Source organism: Marmota marmota, unplaced genomic scaffold (genome assembly GCF_001458135.2).
Source record: "Marmota marmota marmota unplaced genomic scaffold, marMar, whole genome shotgun sequence".
NCBI classification, from domain to species: domain Eukaryota; kingdom Metazoa; phylum Chordata; class Mammalia; order Rodentia; family Sciuridae; genus Marmota; species Marmota marmota.
This window is the reverse complement of record NW_025999900.1, coordinates 10,783,338-10,805,156: the sequence shown is the minus strand read 5'-3', so window position 1 is coordinate 10,805,156 and position 21,819 is coordinate 10,783,338. Positions and strand designations below refer to the sequence as shown.

The following is a 21,819-nucleotide window of genomic DNA, read 5'->3' as shown; positions in this document are numbered from 1 at the left end:
AAACATACTCTTTTTTTTTTTGTCATCCTTAAATAATACAGTATTAACAATTATTTATATAGCACTTATATTGTCCTAGGTAGTATAAGTAATCTAGAAATGATCTGAAGTGTACAAGAGGATGTGCATAGGTCACAAGCAAACATTACACTATTTTAAAAATTTTTTTATAGTTGTAGATAGACAGCATGTCTTTATTCAATTTATTTATTTTTTAATGTGGTGCTGAAGATTGAACCCAGTGCCTCATACATGCTGCGCAAGTGCTCTGCCACTGAGCTAAAGTCCCAGCCCAAATATTATACAATTTTATATAAAGGATTTGAGGATGTGCCAATTTTGGTATCTTAAAGTGTCCTGGAACCAATTCCCCATGGATACCAAATGATGACTACACACACACACACACACACACACACACGCATATACATGCACATGAACATAAATACTAAATTTACTTTCATATATTTCACAGTAAGATCTGGCATGATGTACCCATTTTTAAAACTACATGGAAACTAACTTTATAAACTAATTAGAACTCTCTCCTAGATCTGTTCAAACTCCTAGTTTCTAAAATATAGAAGAGCCACATATAAAATTATCAATTAATAATTATCAGTTATAAATTTTTAAAAAATGAAGACAAAAACCCTACAGTTACTACTTAATTCCTCCTCCTCATCTAAATGCCTTAAAGTATATGAACAAAGTTATTAATTGCTAATTTTCTCAATGAGTTAGTCTTCGAGGGAACTATAAATAAATAAATAAATAAATAAATAAATAATAAGCAAGCGACATGCCCTATACCTCTACTGCCGATCCACTTTAGTATACTAAAAGCTCCCACAGTTCCTGAAGAAGCAAAGCCATTTGTTTAACACAAACTTAGAGAAAGGGGTTCTGTTTCCAATGACATATATTAATATCCCACAGAATTAGGTATTCCAGCTAATGCTCTGGGTTATTACTGTGAAAATTTAGTTTATTTTGGGAGAAATGGTTCATATTCTCTGGAAGAGATAACTTTCACTGCTATAAAACTTCAAGGGAAAGCTTAGACAATTTTACAATTGAGAAGTCTGGTGATTCATTCATGAAAACAAATTTGTACCCATGGCTTTCCTTCTTAGCTTTGTAGCAATGTGGGTCAAGCAACAAAGCAGACTACTTTAAATGATCACTTGTATTAGCATGAAAGCAGAACACTGCTTACCACCACTGCATATGTCAGCATCAGCTTAAGTGAATTCTTGTGACTTGCTCATGAAAAAATACAACTAGTTTTACAGAACTATACTATGAGATGGGAATTAAAAAATCATTTTGGCTTACCCTTTCTCTATAGTTATTGATTATGAACCAGAATTGCCTATCTACATAAGCAAACATAGTACCTGTAAGGTTTCTCTGCATACATAGGCTATTTGCAATTCTGATAATGGTCCAGTAACTAGAAAGAAAAAGACCACATTGTCATATGTTTGAACATAACAAATTAAAAATAGTCTACTTTTTAAAATGACAAACTATTGTAAAACTTCTCTATATTTCACTGAATGACTTCTCTTCTGACCAGGAACATACATTATCTTTGTAATCAAGAAACAAAACAAAACAAGAAAAGGTAACACTGAGACTGAAAATGTACTCTAAAAATAAGAGAATTATTCCATAATAACTTTAGTAAGTGAAAATATTAAGCGCCCATTAAGTGTGAATAGGAAGTTCTGTAGAAAGCAATGGACATAATATGATCTCAATTCTGAAAATTTTTAAAAAAAATAAAGCCAAGAAACTTGATAAACATATATAACTAATGACAGTTAGTTATATATGTTTATCAAGCACAGACAGTTTGGTTACTGAAACACTGAAAAGCAACATCACTTTTTTAAACATCAAGATATTATCTCTTTAGCATAATTCTTTACCACACCTGTCAAGACAGGGAGGCTTGATCCCGTACCTTATCTGAGAATTTAACAGTAGCCAGATCACTTTTGGCAACCAGATCTCTCCCTCCCTAATATGAACTATAAAATCCGTCTTATGCAAGTACCTAATAAGAGACTTTGGAACTCTGTCTTTCAATACCATGAGAGAAAATCTGGGATGGTGTTTGCTGACAGTGAAACCCAGGTAGTTACAGGTAATCTCTGCCTAGAAAAACATTTCACTGCACATTTTCATCACTGTGTTTCTACGCCTACTTAGGAATAAAACTCTGATTCTTAGTAAATGGATGGACTAGTAGTAATACAAACCACTTTATTAATAGCATTTAATTTATAAGTGTAGATATTCTTGACTACTGTTTTTTTAGGATACTATTTATAGAAATGCACACTTCTTGGACTCCAATTAACAGCAATTTTATGAAGGAATAAAATTGATGTCTCAAAATAACTTTTTAAAATTAAAAGGGAAAGCAGTAAAAACTGCCATCTGTATAGTTTAATTTTATCCATATTCTTAAGAGTTCTCATTTTATAAAAGTGTAAACAGATAAAAATTACAATTAAATAAAAACTTCATATAAAGATTATTATTCTTCATAAAATCATAGATAAGGATTTTAAATCAGTAGCATAGAACTGTTTTCTACCAATAATCTTTATTTTTTAGCAATACTGGGGATTGAATCTACTGATCTCGACCACTGAGCTACATTGCCAGTCCTTTTTATTTTGAGACAGAGTTTTGCTAAATTGTTGAGGCTGGCTTTGAACTTGTAATCCTCCTGCCTCAGTCTCCTGAGTAGATGGGATTATGGGCAGGTGCCACTGTGCCTAGCTTACTGATAATTCTTTAAAACCAAAAACAGGATAAAAGAGAACAGTCATTCCAATTTTGCATTATATAAGAAAATGAAAGACTACTAAATAAGAGATTAAGCATTTGTTTTTTTTAAAGTGGGATTTGTTCTTATTTTGAAATTCTTAAGAGTAGAAATTGTAATGTCTATGTGTAACATTTATGTGGTAAACCTTTTTTTTAAAAAAATAAAGAGATAGTGACCAGCACCTTTTTGTTATGGGTTATTTGTTATAAAAATTAGATAACTACTATATTAAAAGTTTATAATGAAGTAATATATCAATTAATTTTTATTATAATTCAGAATTTTATATCTGAGTCCTGCTTTCCCTCCTTAGGAGTACTGACTTATCTGTCTGGAATGCAGCCTTTTGTTTTGCTTGCATTTACATTCATTCATATGTATACTTACAAAAAAATAATTTTTGAAAGCTTTAGTATGATTAACCATGCTATATTTATTATTGAGGATTATTTAAGTCAATATACAACGCCATTTCATTGTTTTAAGTGCTACAAAATATTCCATATCACAAGTACAGTATAGTTTATTCAACTGATAGTCTACTGAGTTTTTTTTTAAACTTTGACTTCTACAAGTTATAAAATATTATATAAACTGAAACATCACTTCTGTTTTTATATTATGGCTACATTTGAAAATTACATGGCTAAAATTCAATAAGGCTTCCATTGTAAAAATTCAAAATAAAAATATTTTAAAATATTTCACATAATTCTTCTTCTTCTTTTTTTTTTTGTTACCAGGAATTGAACCCAGGGATGCTCAACTCCTGAGCCACATCCCTAGTCCTTTTTATTTTGAAACAGAGTCTTGCTAAGTTGCTGAAGGGACTCACTAAGTTGCTGAGGCTAGCCTTGAACTTGTAATCCTCCTGCCTCAGCCTCCAGAGCCTCTGGGATTACAGGTGTACACCACTGTGCCCAGCCACATAATTTAATAACAGACTAAGAATAAATAACAAACTAGGCATAGTTGCAATGGGAGTTTTACTATCTCACATGCATGTTAAACAAGAAAAAATATGTTTTAAGGACACAATCTTAATTTTACAAATTCTAGAAAATTCAAGACATTGTAAATAACAAAACAAATTGGAAACTAACTATAGAGCCAAATTATTTCTAAATATTATTATTAAGCAAAGTCAACTAAAAAAAACTGCCTAATTAACAGAATACTAAATAAAATTCCCCAATTTTTAAAAATAATTATACATTTTAATGCAAAGTTATTACAGTAACAAGTGAACTATTTTTCCGGTTAGACAGTTAAGTTATTAAGATAGATACATAGTTTCCCTTGTGAATTACTCTTTACATTTCAATTCTTGTAAGGGAGGTTAGGCAGTTTCATTAGTAAACAAAACACTTTCCTAGAGACTACATCTAAAAAAAAACTAAAAAGTAAAATTTGGATTGTAAAAATGCTTTTGAATTTCTTGGTTCTGGCTCCACCAACAACAAAAATCTTAGGTTTCTTTTATGCAGTACTCTGGGAACAGAACAAAAGAATATAAAAGAGTAAATCTCTACATATTAATTTCCCGGGTGACTGGAAATGTTAAACAATAATCATTAATGTCAAAGTCAATTTTAAAGTATAAAGTTAAATTCACAGTACCATGATAAATATCTTGAAGTGATCCGCCACCACAGTATTCCATACAAATCCACAGTTTTTCTCGACTATTATGAAGAGAAAATTATATTAGCTGGTAATTTTCAATCACTGAAGTAAGTATTCTAAGGCTTACACTCTTCCATACATCAAGAGTCAGGATATAGTGCAGAGGGTAACAGGAAACTGCTGTAGCAATCTCTCTTCAATATGCAGGAAAGCACATCAGTTTCAGTTTAGTTCCCATCTTAAAGGTTTAGATTATGAATAGTTTTTTGTAAGATAAATACTTTAATCATTCATAATATTTCATTAAGGTTGCCCTAAGGTATAACCAAATAAAGGAGGTACTTTAATCAATATAATAGAGAAATGAAAAGAAAGCCCTAAAAATTTTACAACTTTGGATAGTGTAATTTAAAAGTTCCCACATACAATGGCACTTACCTGAAAAGGAAGGAGAGTGGTAGCAAAGAAGATATAAAATACAGAAAGAGCAGGTGCTTTGTTTGTTTCTTACCTGAGATAGCTTCCAAAGTAGGCAACAATGTTGCAATGTTTACATTCTTTAACCATAAATATTTCTTGTTGAATCAAAGAAAAATCATCTCCTGAAAACAAAGTAAGTTGGTCATCATGTTACTCAAAATCTCTACATAGGGAGGAAGAAAACCTTTGCAATAAATATTAGAGATGAGGAATTCAGCATTCTTCATACTTCAGTAAGGTCTAAGGCCTAAAAATGTACAAATCTTTGAATCAACAGTTGCTTCAAAAATATTCTTCTTAAGGAGATATGCACAAAGAAAGATTAGTAAACATCTAATGTGTACTGTGGTGCTGTAGTTTATAAATTATGGTACGGTTTACAGTTACTCTTAAATTCTAAATATAAAAACATGTTCACGCTAAGTGAAAAGGGAAGATTTATATATAATCACTTAAATACATATAAATGATTATATATAATCATTTACATAATCACTTAAATACATATAAGCACAGAAAGTGTTTAAAAACATGCAATGGTTATGCACAGGAAGTAAAATTAATTTTACAGTCTTTTTTATCTGTATTTTCCAATATTGATATACTATTAATGGTAATTTTATGATAGTTATGAGACTACTACCTAAGTTATGATACTACTGTAAAGACTGTTACATCAAACACTATTTTATGTCAAAGTGTTTTTTATTTCAGTAAAAGGCATGTATGAACAGGTAGAATGATTGTATGTGCATATCTAAAGGTAGCATAATATAGCCAATAAGAGTTTGAAACCTGGAATAGACACATCTGGATTAAAATCCTGGTAAAGACATTCACTAGAATTTCAGCAACTTGACCCTTCTGAGTTAGGTTCATTTGTTAAGTAGCATCTGGATTTATTCCACTATTTAGCTTTCTTGTATACCACATATCCTTATATTATCTACATTTCAGTAGTGGAAAGTTGCTGATGATTTTGGTAATAGATTCTTATGCCCCTATGTTTTTGATTATGTATTTCCCTCAGTTGGGAATGTTACTGAGAAAGTTACTGTACCTATGCATTTAGCACATTTGAGAGAATAAATACAACAGTAATATTACTACATGTTAGAGACAGAGGGATATTTAAAAATATGTTCTTCATTAGGACATCATTATAAAAATATTTTTATTAGATATTGTTTTACAGTAGTCTTTTGAAAAGCAATGGCAGATTTAAAATCAGTGGTACTCAGATTCTAGCTTTAACTTGGAAGTCATCTTAAAAACTTGCACAGTGTCAAGAAAGGAAATCTGTGAAATCAGGCCTTAGATAAAAAAACAAAACATTTACATAAGCCAGGGATAGTTCCTATTTGTATTTTCAATTCTTTCAATTCAGATCTAAAACAAAACTTTAAATATTTTTGCTATGCAATAAGTACCCTTTAAAGAATTAATCATTGATGTGACTGAAACATAAACTTAGTTTAGCTATCATACATGCAATTTATTTGTAATCTAAAAACTCTTTTCAACAATCACTGCATATAAACATTAACTGAATTCAGTCATAGGATTTAGTGTTAACAATTTTACAGGATTAAGTCAGCCGAATGAGGGTGCAATCTTCTAACTGCATAAAATTCTGAGTAAAAAATCTTTATAGCTTTTACTTGTAAACTGGGAAATATGTAGTACATAAATCATTACATATATCTTAAACTTAAGTTTAATGGTCAGTCAATGAAAGGGGATCAGTAAGGTTACAGTAAGAGTCTGCCTACCTCAATGGAAAGGCACTATTTCCTGTGTCTACTGATGAGCACCAGAATATTGTTTCTCTTGCCTGAGCCTTTTCCATCATAGCATTAGAACTCATTCTTTTTCTTTATTTCCCCACCAGTACTGGGCATTGAACCTAGGATTCTCTTATCATTGAGCTACATTCTCAACCCCCTTTACTTTTTATTTTGAGACAGGGTCTCAATAAATTGCCTAGCCTTGCAATTCTCCTGCCTCAGCTTCCTGAGTTGCTGGGATTGCAGGCACGTGTGACTGCACCAGCAGAACTTATTCTTTACATATACCAATATCCAACAAACCGGCTACGCTCTACCCTTCTCTTAGTTTTATCAAGAGGCCCTGAAGCTTGGCATGGTGGCATATTCATGCAGCCCTGGCCCTTTGAAAACTGATGTAGGATGGTCTCTTGAGCCAGGAGTTCAAGCAAGACCAGCCTGAACAACATGGGGACAACCTGTTTAAAAAAAAAAAAAAAACAACAACGGTATGTGGGGTGGGGTAGAAATAAGGAAAGAAGAGAGTAAAGAAGTACTTAACTTCATTAGTGTACAATATTCTTTGGATTTCCACTTATTAGCTCTTAAATGTGCATAGAAGTCTTACATCTTTGTTGTACTTAAAAAAAAATTTCAATTAAGTCTGGGATTTAAAACAGATTTTCTCACATATGGTACCTAACTTTTCAATGGTGTCCAAATACTTAAGTTGACCTATAAATGTCAATAATATAGCTAAATTAATGCTACTAGTAACAAACCACTACTTAGTAGAGAAAATTGGCTTAGTGCCATCCTAAGACTATGCTCCAGGCAGCAGTTATGTGCAGTGTCTACCAGGAAAGGTGGGGTCTTAGTGCAAGTGAGCTACTACTTTTTACAGTGTAACTGGAAGCAAGACTTCACAAGTACCAGTCACTAATAATTACAATGTCTGGGGACTGTACCTTCTTTAATACATAAAACTTAAATATGTAAACTCCAGTTCTGGGTATATTCTTCATATATCTGTTCTACTAATCTTTGACAAGGTATCAAGATCACTCAACGTAGAAAGGACAATCTCAAGAACAATATTAAGAAAACTAGACATCTACATGCAAATGAATGAAGATGGACCCTTATCTTAAACCATACACAAAAATTAACTCACAACAAATTGAAGACTTAAAGTAAGACCCTAAACTCTCAAACTACTAGAAGAAATCATAGGAGAAAAGTTTCACAATATTGAATTTGACAATGTCTTCTTGATATGACCCCAAGAGCATAAATAACAAAAGCAATCAACTGAGCCTATTTAAGTTTGACAAATTTTTTGTTCATCAAAAGACACAACCAGGGGCTGGGTGGTGGCTTAGTGGTAGCGTACTTGTCTGGTATGTGTGAGGCACTGGATTCAATCCTCAGCACCACATAAAATAAATAACTAAAATAAAGGTACTGTATCCATCTACAATTAAAAAAATATTTTAAAAAAGACACCAACAGCATACATATGGAATGGTAGAAAATACCTGCAAACAAACAATATATCTATTAAGGAGCTAATATTCACAATATATAAAGAACTCCTACAACTCAGCAACAATCTAATACCTTGATTTAAAAAAAGAAAAAACAGACAAAAGATTTAAATAGACATAATTCTCCAAAGATGACATACACATGGCCAATAAGCATACAAAAGATCCTCAACAACACTGATCACAAAAATGCAAATCAACACTATAATGAGATATAACCTTGGCCCCATTAAGATGGGTTTCTATAATAAATAAATAAATAAATAACAGTTGGAAGGGATGTGAATAAGTTGGAACGCTTGTGCATCATTGGTCACACTGTAAAATGGTGCAAATGCTATGAAAAACTGTATGGTACTGCTGCATTGTAACTGTGGTAGGACTAGGAGTGGAGTGCAATAGTAAAGTGCTTACCTAGCATGCAAAAGGCCCTGGAAGTCCAATTTGTATAGTGTTAGTCCCTGGCATCACACAAAAATATTTTAATTAAAAAAATTAAAAATAGAGTTACCCTGTGATCTAGTTATCTCATTTCTAGGTATATATACCCCAAGATTATATCTGGGCTCTCAAAGAGCTATTTATACGCTAATGTTCACAGCAGCACTATTACAGTAGTCAAGAGGTAGAAGCAACTCAAATGTCCATTAGCAGATGGCTGGACAAAAAAAAAAAAAAGTGATATATACATATGTAGCCTTAAAAAGCAAACTGCAGGGCTGTGGTTACAGCTCAGTGGTAGAACACTTGCCTAGCATGTGTGAGGCACTGGGTTCGATCCTCAGCACCACATAAAAATAAATAAATAAATAAAGGTATAAAACATAGAATGACATGTTTTAAAAAAGGAAACTGCTACATCATACACATGGATGAAACTTGAGAACACTATTATGAACGAAAATTATAAAAACTGTATGCTTCCATATATAAAATAGTCAGATTCATAGATAAAGTAGTATGGTGGTTATTATCAGCTGTGGGAAAAGAAGTTGCTTAATAGAAACAGAGTTTCAATTTTGGCTTTACAACAATGCAAATACATTTAACATGCTAAACTATTCACTTAAAAATGGTTAAAAAGTAAATTTTATGACATGTTCTATACTATAATAAAATTTTTAAATTATGTGAATAAAGCCTAATTTAGTGATTTTACTAAAGTTAGATGTTCAAGTTTCGGGAAAAAAATAGTCTTTCTAAACACATATTTAAAAAATAAGTCCAAGTAAACTTAAAATTTTTATAACATTTTGGTGGGTGCAGTGGTATACTCCTATAATCCCAGCAAAGCTGAGGAAGAAGATAGCAAGTTCAAGTCCAGCATCCCAACTTAAAAAGACCCTAAGCAACTTTGTGAGACTTGGTCTTAAAATAAAAAATAGACAGGCAGGGTGGCACAAGCCTGTAATCCCAGTGGCTCAGTAGGTTAAGGCAGGAGGATTGCAAGTTCAAGGCCAGCCTCAGCAAAAGCAAGGAGCTAAGCAACTTAGTGAGACCCTGTCTCTAAATAAAATACAAAATAGGGATGGGGATGTGGCTTAGTGGCCGAGTGCCCCTGAGTTCAATCCCCAGTACTGCCCCAGCAAATAAATAAATAAACAAACAAATAAATAAAAATAAATAAGAGCTTGGGGGTGTAGCTCAGTGGTAAAGTGCCTCTGGATTTAATCTCCAGTACACTCCCCCAAAAAATCCCCAAATAAATAAGATTTTTATAACATTCACAGAAAAAGTTCTATGTAAAAATTAAATGTTTTAATTAATATTTGTAATATCAAATAATCAAAAAAGTTTTCTGCACTTTTCTGAAGTTTATGCAATAAATTAATGTTAGAGACACACACCAGAGGGAAAACTGATTTTAGTGGCAGGCCAATGTACAACTGATAAATTAGCAGAACTATTTTTCTAAAACCAATTAATCCAATATTAAATGTTTCATTCACTAAATTGTATATCTCCGTGAAAAATACAGTGACACGAGGGTGGCAATATTGTGAATTTGAATGACTTGGTTTGTAACAAAGAAATATGATTGTTTTCCATTGAGCAAAATGAATGCAGAATGTTAAATGGAATGTCATTTCTAATAGCATATTTTCTTTGTAATGCCCATCTTAGATTCTGAAAACTCATCTAGAGAGAAAAATCCCTCCAAAAAACTCATCTGGAGAGAAAATACCTATCAGTATCAGCAATTTAGATTGAGTTTGAACATTAATTTAGAATGACATCGAAGGTCATCTTTTTTTTACTACAAAGTAATAAAAAAGTATCTTCATTTTTATCTTGTGTTCAAAAGCAAACAGAAACAGTATCTAAGCATTAAAAATGATTTTAACATATTTTTAAAAATATGTAAAATAACACAAAGTTTCTATTTTCTGTATTTATAATTTAAAATCAATAAAAGTAATATTTTTGTTGTGCATCTATTCCCTCAAATTAACATTTTTCATCCATTCAGACTCAAAGTGTTCAGACAGTGAAGATAGAGTACAAATATTTTATTTTACTGCTTACTTTTAGAAATCAAGACTGTAAACTTCTTAAATAAGAGTTTCTATAAAGCAAGATCATACCACTAACTTAGAATAGCTGACACTTGGTCTGTTTGGCCAAGTGCCTGCTTTAACAATTGTTTAAAAACATGCACAATGCAAACTAATGACTGTTTAAGTCTTTGTACATGTCTTGACTTTGTTCCATTTACTCTATTTTCTCAGCTTATATTTCCAGGAAACAGGACGAAGTATTTCCTGGCAGTATAAGAAAAATTTTAAAAAATTTTAAACATTTATTCAAAGGTATTTACTTTTGAAAACTCTTTGAACTAAGGAGTCATAACTAACTTGTCATTTTATTTAAAAATACTCGACTCTTTCATGAATATTTCCAATTTAGCATTTAAAAAACTGAACAAGCAAACAGTAGTATGTTACACTAATCATACAGGGCAGTGATTTTCTTAAAATTCCATCCCTTCTAAGCAACCATCACAATATTTAACATACTACAATTTAACATACTACAATTCGCCTAAGTTTAAAAATATTGTGTAGTTTCACCATAAAAGAGGGATAATAGAATGAGAGGAAAGGAGAAAAGAAAAGTTCTAATGGTCAACTTTCCCAGGAATTTTGTTCCTGCTCTGGTTGTTGGCCACCAAGAGCTACAGACTTTTGAGCAAAATAAGGATCTGTAAAATACATTAAACAGTAGGATGAAATTCAGACGTAAGACAGGAAAACATGGTGACACACATCATAATATCTGTCTGCTTTTCTAAGGCATTCCTAAGGCCTGACCAAAGAGATGAAAAATGCAGCTAACACAACAGTATCATTCTGGGTAATATTTTCAATGCTGATCAATGGTAAGTCAAATTCTATGCCACATTTTATTAAGATGGTGACCATATTTAATAAGTATTACTATAAAAATGTGATAGAAATGGATAAAATATTCCTGAAAACAATCATTTTCTGTGTATATGAAGAGCAACAAGAACATAGTGACATAGGAAAGAATGCTGACTTCATTTTTTTTCACAATTTATTTTCATTTTTGTGGTGCTGGGGTTTGAACCCAAGTCCCCAAGCACACAAGGCAAGCACTCTACTGCTGAACTACAGCACCATCCCTTTTACAATCATTTTTGTGGATAATTAAAAAACCAATTCTCTATGCTAACTCATTTTTATTCTTAACTCTAAGGCTTACTTAGTATTTTTAAGACTAGTAAGAAGAACCTCAAAAGCAATCTGTTTCAGTAAAATTTTGACTATACCATTATAATAAAATGAAACTGCAAGGGATAATCAGTAAATCTACAATAAAATTTAGAACTCCAAAATAATTATAAACTCTATTTTTTTTAAGAGAGAGTGAGAGAGAGAGAGAGAATTTTTTAATATTTATTTTTTAGTTCTCGGCAGACACAACATCTTTATTTGTATGTGGTGCTGAGGATCGAACCTGGGCCGCACGCATGCCAGGCATGCGCGCTACCGCTTGAGCCACATCCCCAGCCCTATAAACCCTATTTTGAACTCTGTGTGTGGGGGGAATTGTGTTCTTAAGCCTACAGCTGGGGTTTCCATTTACTTAAAAAAAAAAAAAAATCTTGTTTATGTTTTATCAAACTTAAGGCTTTTCTTTTTTCTTTTTTTTTAAAGAGAGAGTGAGAGAGGGAGAGAGAGAGAGAGAATTTTTAATATTTATTTATTTTTAGTTATCGGCGGACACAACATCTTTGTTTGTATGTGGTGCTGAGGATCGAACCCTGGCCGCACACATGCCAGGCGAGCGCGCTACCACTTGAGCCACATCCCCAGCCCAACTTAAGGCTTTTCTAAGTTACAAAGGCAAATAATTATCTTTTCATGTCTAAATATAATTCTAAATAGATTCATCTGTTAAATCAATACAAGGAAGCACTTTTCTATTATACTAGCTTTAGTGCAATGTTTTTAAAGCTGCTAAATACAGTTAAGAATTCATTTTTTAAAATACAGCTGCCTCCAGATTTTTTGAAGTATCTGAACTAAATATTAGAAACATTCATTAGTACCATCATAGTTATGACCTAAATTATTACCTTATGTCTGTTCAAAAATGTGAAAAACCCCATCTACTTTAGTTTTATTGACAATGTTAAACAAACATTGATCCCTCTCAAAAATTCTATAGCAATAAAAAAACAGCATATATAGGATACAGAAGACATGGAAAACTTATTTTGAAAGAAAATTTTAGCTGGGGGAATAGATCAGTGGTAGAGTGCTTGCCTTGTGTGCTTGGGGACTTGGGTTCAAACCCCAGCACCACAAAAATGAAAATAAATTGTGAAAAAAAATGAAGTCAGCATTCTTTCCTATGTCACTATGTTCTTGTTGCNAAAAAAAAAAAAAAAAAAAAAAAGAAAGAAAGAAAGAGAAAGAAGAAAATTTTAGACAATAAGTGTTTCAAACTTAGGGGGAAAAAAGACCAGGTCAATTAAGGCAACAAAATAAAACAGAAAGAATGCTGGTAGTTGTGGGGGTGGAGGTGGGGATTGAGAAAAAATAATACTTTTACAGAATTAATAAAAGCCTTGAAAACAACAAGTAGAATATTAGAAACAAGTAAGTCACTGATATGATTGATACTAAACTTAAAAAAAATCACACATGATACAGAAAGAAGATACCTAAAGATAAGTACAGGTAAGGTAGAACTAATGTGAATAACTGGTATTCCTAAAGTAATGAGATTTTAAAAATCCAAGAATGATTAAAAAAAAAAATTGCTGAAACAGAAAGAATCTAAACTGCAGACTAAAAAAGCTCACTATGCTTCAGTGGAAAAATTCTGTAGAAAATTATCAAGAACAAAATATTTTCTGTTGAAGTTAACTGATTTCAGATAAACCTGCTAAAACAGACAATTAGGCAGAAGCAGCAAGTCAAGTGCCAGGGGAAAAACATCAGACAGGCCTTATAGGTCTTTCCAGCAATATTCAAGGGAGAAAATATCTACAGATTTTTGAGTACAGGAGGAGAATGTGTGACACAATCATCAGACCTCATCAAATGGCCATTCTTATTGAAAGGCAACAGAATACATTTGTGACATTCTATTGTAGAAAGAATATTTATTGGCAGTATGTACCTATACTGTTCTAGGTGCTGAAATACAAGCCATGTAGACAGAAGATCACTATTCTTATGGATCTTACACTGTGGGAAAGAGAAACAAATACACAAAAATCAGCAAAAAAAGCATCAATCAGTCAAGTCCTAGGCAAAAAAACTAAAACAAGGGATTGGGTTGGCTACCTTAAATTGGCCTCTCTGTAGACATCACATTTAAACTGAGATCCAAATGACCAGGGACTTTCTGAGCAAGGATGAAAACCAGAATGGAAGGGACAGTTTAATCTTGGACTGTTTAAATAAAATAATATGAAAGCAGAGTATGAAAGGGAGAAACATGATGAGCTTGGAGAAATGGTAAGAACAGATCATGTGGGATTTATGAGCAAGGCTGGAAGTCTGAGTAAGATTCTAAGTGGATATTGAAGCTTCATGAAAGTTTGAAGAACAGAGAGTTATGATCTGATTTATGCTTTATAAAGTTCACTACAATGACTATAGTTTTTACTAGATGATGGGGAATGGAAGGTGTGGGAAAAGAAATGGGAAGACCAAGAAGGTAAGACAATATAGAGACCAATAAGGGAAGCAATATAGAGAAGGAGGTGAATTAAGAATGTGTTTTGAGCTGAATGCGGTGGTGCACATCTGTAATCCCAGTGGCTTGGGAGGCTGAGGCAGGAGGATTGCCAAGTTCAAAGCCAACTTCAGCAAAAGCAAGGCATTAAGCAACTCAGTGAGGCCCCGTCTCTAAATAGAAATACAAAATAGGGCTAGGGATGTGGCTCAGTGGTCAAGACTCCCTGAGTTCAATCCCAGGTACAAAAAAAAAAAAAAAAAAGAACATGTTTTATTGGTAGTCTGAAGAACCTACTGACAGATTGATACTGTAGCGTAAATAAAAAATAAATCAAGGTTAATGTCTAGATTTTTGGCTTGGTGAACCATTTACAAAAATGAGTAAGAATGAAAGAATAGTTTGAGGAAGAAAATTTGTAGGTTCATATTGTTTTATTCTAATACTTACTGAAAAATCTGTTTAATGATGGTTTATCATATTGCTAGTTGATATAAAATAAATAAGTCAGAATGGCAAAGACATGACATAAAAAGACCAGTAGTGAGCATCGAATCTATTTCAAATATAAAACTAACTCTGAATAACTGTTTATTACATTTGTAAAGATCACAAATACTACAATTCTTAAAAGGAAGATAAACAGATGAATACATACTCATACCCTAATATAATAAGAAAGTTCTGAAACCAAAATCCCATCATAAACTACTAATGGCTTAAAAGTGGGAGATGAATAGGCAGGAAAAGGATAAATAGGCAAACTTCTACACTTTATACCTAGGAGGCCAACAAGCTGTCAGATAATAAAACCCCACAAATGTAAGCATATTATTCAAAATCTTATAAGCCTTCCACTTATAAAACTACAGATTATGTATCTTCCAAATGATCAGCAGCAAAAATAAAAGAAACCCCCAGGCATAATATTTAAAAAGCTTCAAAGAAAGATTATGAACTAAGCAAAACAAAACAGAAAACCACAACACAGCCAGGCACAGTGGTCCTTGCCTGTATTCTCAGTTACCCAGGAGACTGAGGCAGGAGGACAGCCTGACCCCAGGAGTCTAAGCCACCTGGGCAACAGAGTAAGAGCCCATCTCTCCTCTCCTCTTCCCTGCTATTCTCTTCCAGTTACCCCTCCTTCTTTTTTTGTTATACTGAGGATTGAATTCAGGGTGCTCTACCACTGAGTTACATCTCCAGCCCTTTCACTGGGCATTACATCCCCAGTCCTTTTTATCATTAAAAGTTTTATTTAAGTTTACTTTTTTGTAGTACTGGGTAAAAAACCCAGGGTGCTTTACCTCTGAGCTACACCCCAGCATTTAAAAAAAAAACATTTTTTTTATGGTACTGGGGATTGCATCCAGGAGCACGATACCACTGAGCTTCATTCCCAGCTTTTAAAATTTTTTTATTATGAAGCAGGGTATGATAAGTTGTTCAAGGTTGGCCTCAAACTTGTGATCCTCCTGCTTTGGCCTACCACATAGCTGGGATTACAGGCTTGTATTACCATGCCTAACACAAGAACCTACCTTCAAACAAACAAACAAACAACAACAAGGAAAAAAAAAAAAAAAAGAAAAAGAAAAAAGAAAGAAAGAAAAAGAAAAAAAGAAGAAGAAAAAGAAAAAAACCCAAATCATCTAAATTAATTTCACAAATATTATTTCTTTCTCTTCTTGATAAAAATATTCAATGTTCTCCTGGGGGAAAAATAGGAAAAGAAAAAGGAAATGGCTGAAAAATAAAAGTAATAAAGATTACAGCATGTAATAAAAAGTTCAAACCTATAGATAAAAGAACTTGTAGTAATGGAACTATCTAGCCATTTAAAAAAGAATAGACCTAGAACTCTCATTCTTTATTACAAAATCATTTCTAATGAAGCAAACATTTAAATTTTGGAAGGAAACAACTAGAGAAATTTGTGAAAATTTTTATAATTATCAACTAGAAAAAGTCTGATTACAGGGAAGAAGAGAACAGAGAAAGCAAGACTAATAAATTTATCTAAGAGAAGTAGACAAGTATTATAAATGGAGTGAAAAGACAGAGAAGACAAATTAGGGAAACTTAAAATGAAGAGTCTCTATTTTCAAAGTGCAAACAGCATCCAAAATGCAATAATAAAAGACGAATAACCTGAAATAAAGACAGGCAATCAGCAGAATATAAAAATGGCCAAATACTAAGATTTCATCATTAACATTTACTAAACTTCTTGGGGGGAAGAGTTTAAATATTATTCAATCTTCATATATGAGGGATCTCTTTAACATAAAATCAGCAGTTTTTATAAAACAAGGACGTGAGAAATTCAAGCCTTTCAAAGGGTTTTATCTTATAATCCCAGCATTTTATCTTTATATGTTAAGTAATAACATCATACATATGATGTATTTTTCTTGTTTTTATTGAATTGTCTTTCCTCTATTAGTTCCAATATATGGTTTATTGAGAGGTCAAACTCAAAGGATTTTTAAAGCATACTCATTAATTCATTAAATAAATTATAATCAAAAGTAAGCCATACACTCAAGTCAAATAAGTAAAACTGCTCTAATAAGCCCAGTGCACTCACTGAAGGCAGAAGAGATCTTTGTTTCCTATGAGAGCCCAGACCAGAATCTGGACTATCATCACCTCTTGAACATAACTTGAATTTCTGCTGGAGTGACTCTTCCAGGAGAGGCAATTGCTTGTACTGTTCTCATATTCCCTTCTATTTGTGTTAGTGACATTTTAGAGATCATTCTATACTTACTAAATGAAACTCTGTAACAGGAGTCTAAAATAGATTTATAACAACTTTTATCTGTCAGGTAAAAGGATGTGTCATATTTGAAAGCTTAATTTTAAAGCGTTCTAGCATATGCTGCCTCAGTAATACAATCTTTCTAATGAATCAAACACATAATCATCTAAAGTTGAAGTACAAAACCCATTTTAACTGCTCAAGTTAAGAAACTGGAATAATTATGGTCACATAGGTCTCAGTTCATAAGCTGCAATCAAACAGATCACTAAGATACACACCTACCTGGTCAAAAACTACTATTTCCCATATTAAAAACTTTTAAAAAATCAAAAGCATAAAATTAAGGTTTTTTTCCAAAGTAAATTACTTGGTGTGTTTTAAAAGAGTCTTCTGATATATAGATATGTTTATAAAATAAGCATTAAACTAAGATCAAAATTATCAAACCTAAATCAACCAGCCAGGGAACAGCTGATGAAATAGCATTTTCTGGAATATTATCTGAATATCCCTAAAATATCATGGAAGACTTTTATAATCAAATTTTCACAGTAGCTAAAACTAAGCTAAAATAGTCACTATAATTGTGAAAAAAATTACTTTTATAAAATTGTCAGTAAGTGCATATTTCAATTTTTTAATATATACATTTTAAATTTTACTTAGCAACAGAACTGTCCCATCGAAACTTTAATGACCTCCAATGGAATTTAATAAAACCATACTGAAGACATTATACTGTCCTGCCAGAACACATAAAGACTTCTTTGGAGAAGAAGGAAAACATAAAGGACATAGACTATGCTTTTTATGAAATGCACAAGAAAATGTTTTTTAAAAAAAAGTCTTAAGAGTTTTAATACATACCAGGCTCCAACTTGATGATTTTTACTGCAGCTAACTCTCCTGTATGTACATTTCTGGCCTAAAAATGAAATAAAAACACACACACACAAATTTTAAGTTCGTTAATTACATAAGTATTACTTGCATTATGCTAATTACTTATCAATGATGTGTTAACAAAATTTAAAAACAAAACCTTTATTTCTAATAAAATGAGTGTACTCATTTTCCCACCAAAGAAAAATGTAGAAAAGGCACAAAAGTATTTAAAAAATTACCTGTAGCTCCACCACTCAAAAACAGCTACTGTTTTATTAATAAAACTATGGGTATAATTCTTACAAGTCTTTTCTTCACACTTGGGTTAATTTTTCTCAATAATAATTTTTAAAAGCTATAGTTAGAAGAAGTAAGTTCTGGTGTTCCATAGTATAATTCATGGAATATAGATAAAAATCTACAAGAAAGAATTCTGAATGTTTTTACCACAAAGAAATAATGTTTGAGTAGATAGATATGCTTATCCTGATTTGAACCATTACACAATGCATACATGTATCAAATCATTACATGTACCTCATGAATATTTATGTTAAAAAATTTCCATGTACCAAACAAAAACCAACCTATTATAATTTTGTTTATATTATAAGCATAGTTACCAGTCATTAAGAGAAAAATTTTAAAATCAAATCATCTGTATCTAATTACCCAGATAAAAAAGTTAAAACTTTTAGGGTACATGCTCCCCACTCCCCACCATATAAGCATGTACATGAGTGTATGTGTGTATGGAAAATAACCTTTCCAGTAGTCTTCTACAAAATGACTAGCAATGCTGCCTAATTTCTCACTGGCAGAATACATAATTTATTTAACCAATTTACTATTGTTGGACATCTAGAATTTTAATATTATTTTATCATTATAAATACAGGGATAAATATTTTAATTTTGTATATATTTGCAGCCTAATTTCCTTCAAACAAATGCTTTTCTTAGAAAAGCATTTGCCATTTCACAAAGTATCATGGACAGACCTACTGTAATTAGTGATGTAATGACTAGCCCTAAAAATATTTTAGCACATATCAGCTTATCAACCTAGATGTCTATATAATTGTTAGGTTAAAATGTATGAGGACTTAAAATAGAAATTATTGCCATATTGCTCTAAAAAACTGTGCATTTATACTTTCATCAACCTTGGATGTTAAATACATTATCTGCCATGATCTGTTGTAGGTAAAAACTTTTTATGTTTTTAAAAATTATGTACTTTCTCTATGCTACATGTAATTTTTGAAGGACTATAAAATAGTCCATATACTCATCCCCCCTTTATTTCATTAAGGCTACCTTTTCATTATTTAAGCCTATTTCTTTCAGATGGATTCTAAGACATAGAATTTCTACTTATTTATTTATTAACCCAGGGGTGGCTTTACTATTGAACTACATCCCCAACCCTTTTTATTTTTTATTTTGAGACAGGGACTTGCTAAGTTGCTTAGGATCTCGCTGAATTGCTGAAGTTGACTTTGACTTGAGATTCTCCTGCTTCAGCCTCCTAAGTCTCTGTGATTATTGGAGAGTACCAACATACCCAGCTAAGATATGGAATTTTAGATCAAAACTGTTAAGCTGCCAACATGTATTATCAAAATAGTCTAAAAGCACTGTGCCATTATATTCTTACCATAATTATGGGTTCTTATCTTCATTGTGCTCAGTGATATACCATAGGTGAAAATAAAATTTACAACTTTTTTTTACTATTAGAATTGAATGTCAACTTTCATACTTGACATAAAAAATAAGGAATGCAATAAAAATAGGAAAGTATTATTTATGGGATTAAATAAGTCACAATCACTAGAGGAAAAAAGAGAAAAAGAGAAAGGAACAGAAGAGTGACAAAGAAAATAGGGAAGACAGCATTGGAAGACACTTTTAGGATGACATTCAAAGGGTAAAAAAAAAAGAACAGAATGGTGGAGAGGAATACATGAAGGAAAAGACACAAACAGAAAGGAATAAGAACAAAATCTACAGTAGAAATCTCAACTATTTTGTGAAGAGCAATTCAGGTTTCCCTTATCTTTTGTGGTAAACAGAGTAAAATAGGGTAAGAAGGTCTCAGTACCATTCCCACCATCTTCTCTTCCTTGCTTTTAAATAAAAAGATTGTCTGTTAGCCTCAGGTCATTCCTTGTTCTTAAAATCTTTCAATATTTTAATTTCCTTTGGGTTATAGAAAGACATGTACATATAAAAAATTCACATGCCATAGAGACTTTACAATATAAAATAGAGCCAAAAATTATAGAATAATCAGTGACCTCCTAGTAATCTTGTTCAGATGATTATAAAATGTGTTAGAAGGCAAATTCCAAAAAAATGACAGCAATTATAGTTGTAATGCTTTATGGTTTGCAGGATTCTTCATATACATTATTTAATTTACTTAAACACAAAGACTCAGTTCAGTAAAATCAAATGACCTATTTAATGTCATTAAGCCGTCAAGGATAAGAATCAGATTTAGAATGCAAGAAATGAACTCTGATAACAAGATTTCAGTACTCCTTTTCAAACATGAGAATTTTGTTTTACTTTTAAATATGCAACAGATACCTGAGAAAAATATTAACTATATAACATCTAACAGATCTCAGTGGTGACTTTTGTTCAAAATGCATAACAGTGTAATAATCATTTTTTATATTAAATTAACAGTTCCTCTGATGATTTTCATTGTAACAGAATGTGAACTACTGCACATTTACAGTCTTTTTTTTTTTTTTTTTGGTACAGGGATTGAATGAATCCAGGGGCACTTAACCACTAAGCCACACATTCAGCTATTTTTTATCTTTTATTTTGAGACAGGGTCTCACTTAGTTGCTTAGGGCCTTGCTAAATTCCTGAAGCTGACTTTGAATTTGTGATTCTCTTGCTTCAGCCTCTTGAGTTGCTTGGATTATAGGTGTGCACCATCATGCCAGGTGCACATTTACAGTCTTAAAAAAATAATCTTAAGAGGTAAATTTGATTAAAAAAAAAAACACTCCAACATGTTTAACATTCACCTTAAAGAACTGGGATAACAATCAGATAACATGACTCAATTAATTGTTCTTTTTATGAACCCATATTCTAATCTAGTAAACACAGCCACCTCTATGCTGAAATGCCATACACATATGAGGCTTTCCCTCTTTCCTTATCTTCCTAAGTGATTATGTAAAAGTTTACACTGGAATCCCATGGAGTACAGAAAAACATCTGTGGATGTAAAGAACTTTACATATTAGAAAGAATTAAGTGCAAGAGCCTAGATTGCACAACAAAGTAACATAAGAACTCTCACCAAGAGTGACAGTCAAACCATTCAAGGTTCTAAATTTCAGGTCTGAACTCATTATGATAGTGATTGATGCTAATACATTTCCAACAACAAGATATCTTTAGGCGATAATTTATTCCAGTTTTCCTAGTAAAACAAGCACTAGGACAATGCATTCTGCCACTCACTGGAAAACCAAAACAAAATATGAGTGCATACTTCTCAATTTCAGATTATCAAACAAGCGTCAACAATGTGAAAAGATCTGTTTCTCTGAAAGCTTGGGAAAACTAATTCTAGTTTTAGTCAGATTAATCAGAAGCAAATGACTCTATCTCTAGCTTGAAAACACTGTCTTCTCTGTCATACACTCT

The 21,819-nt window shown here is 32.1% G+C and overlaps 1 protein-coding gene across 1 annotated transcript in view; it reads right to left on the bottom strand.

Annotated features, from left to right (window-relative positions):
* Positions 1-21,819, bottom strand: part of Map4k5 (mitogen-activated protein kinase kinase kinase kinase 5) — a 106,367-nt gene that overhangs the window by 64,981 nt on the left and 19,567 nt on the right. The window contains exons 3-6 of the mRNA XM_015487254.2: positions 18,118-18,175; positions 4,986-5,076; positions 4,469-4,533; positions 1,401-1,456 (exon numbers count right to left, since the gene is read on the bottom strand). Of these exons, the coding sequence (XP_015342740.1) occupies positions 1,401-1,456; positions 4,469-4,533; positions 4,986-5,076; positions 18,118-18,175 (270 nt within the window). The remainder of the gene's footprint in view (positions 1-1,400; positions 1,457-4,468; positions 4,534-4,985; positions 5,077-18,117; positions 18,176-21,819) is intronic.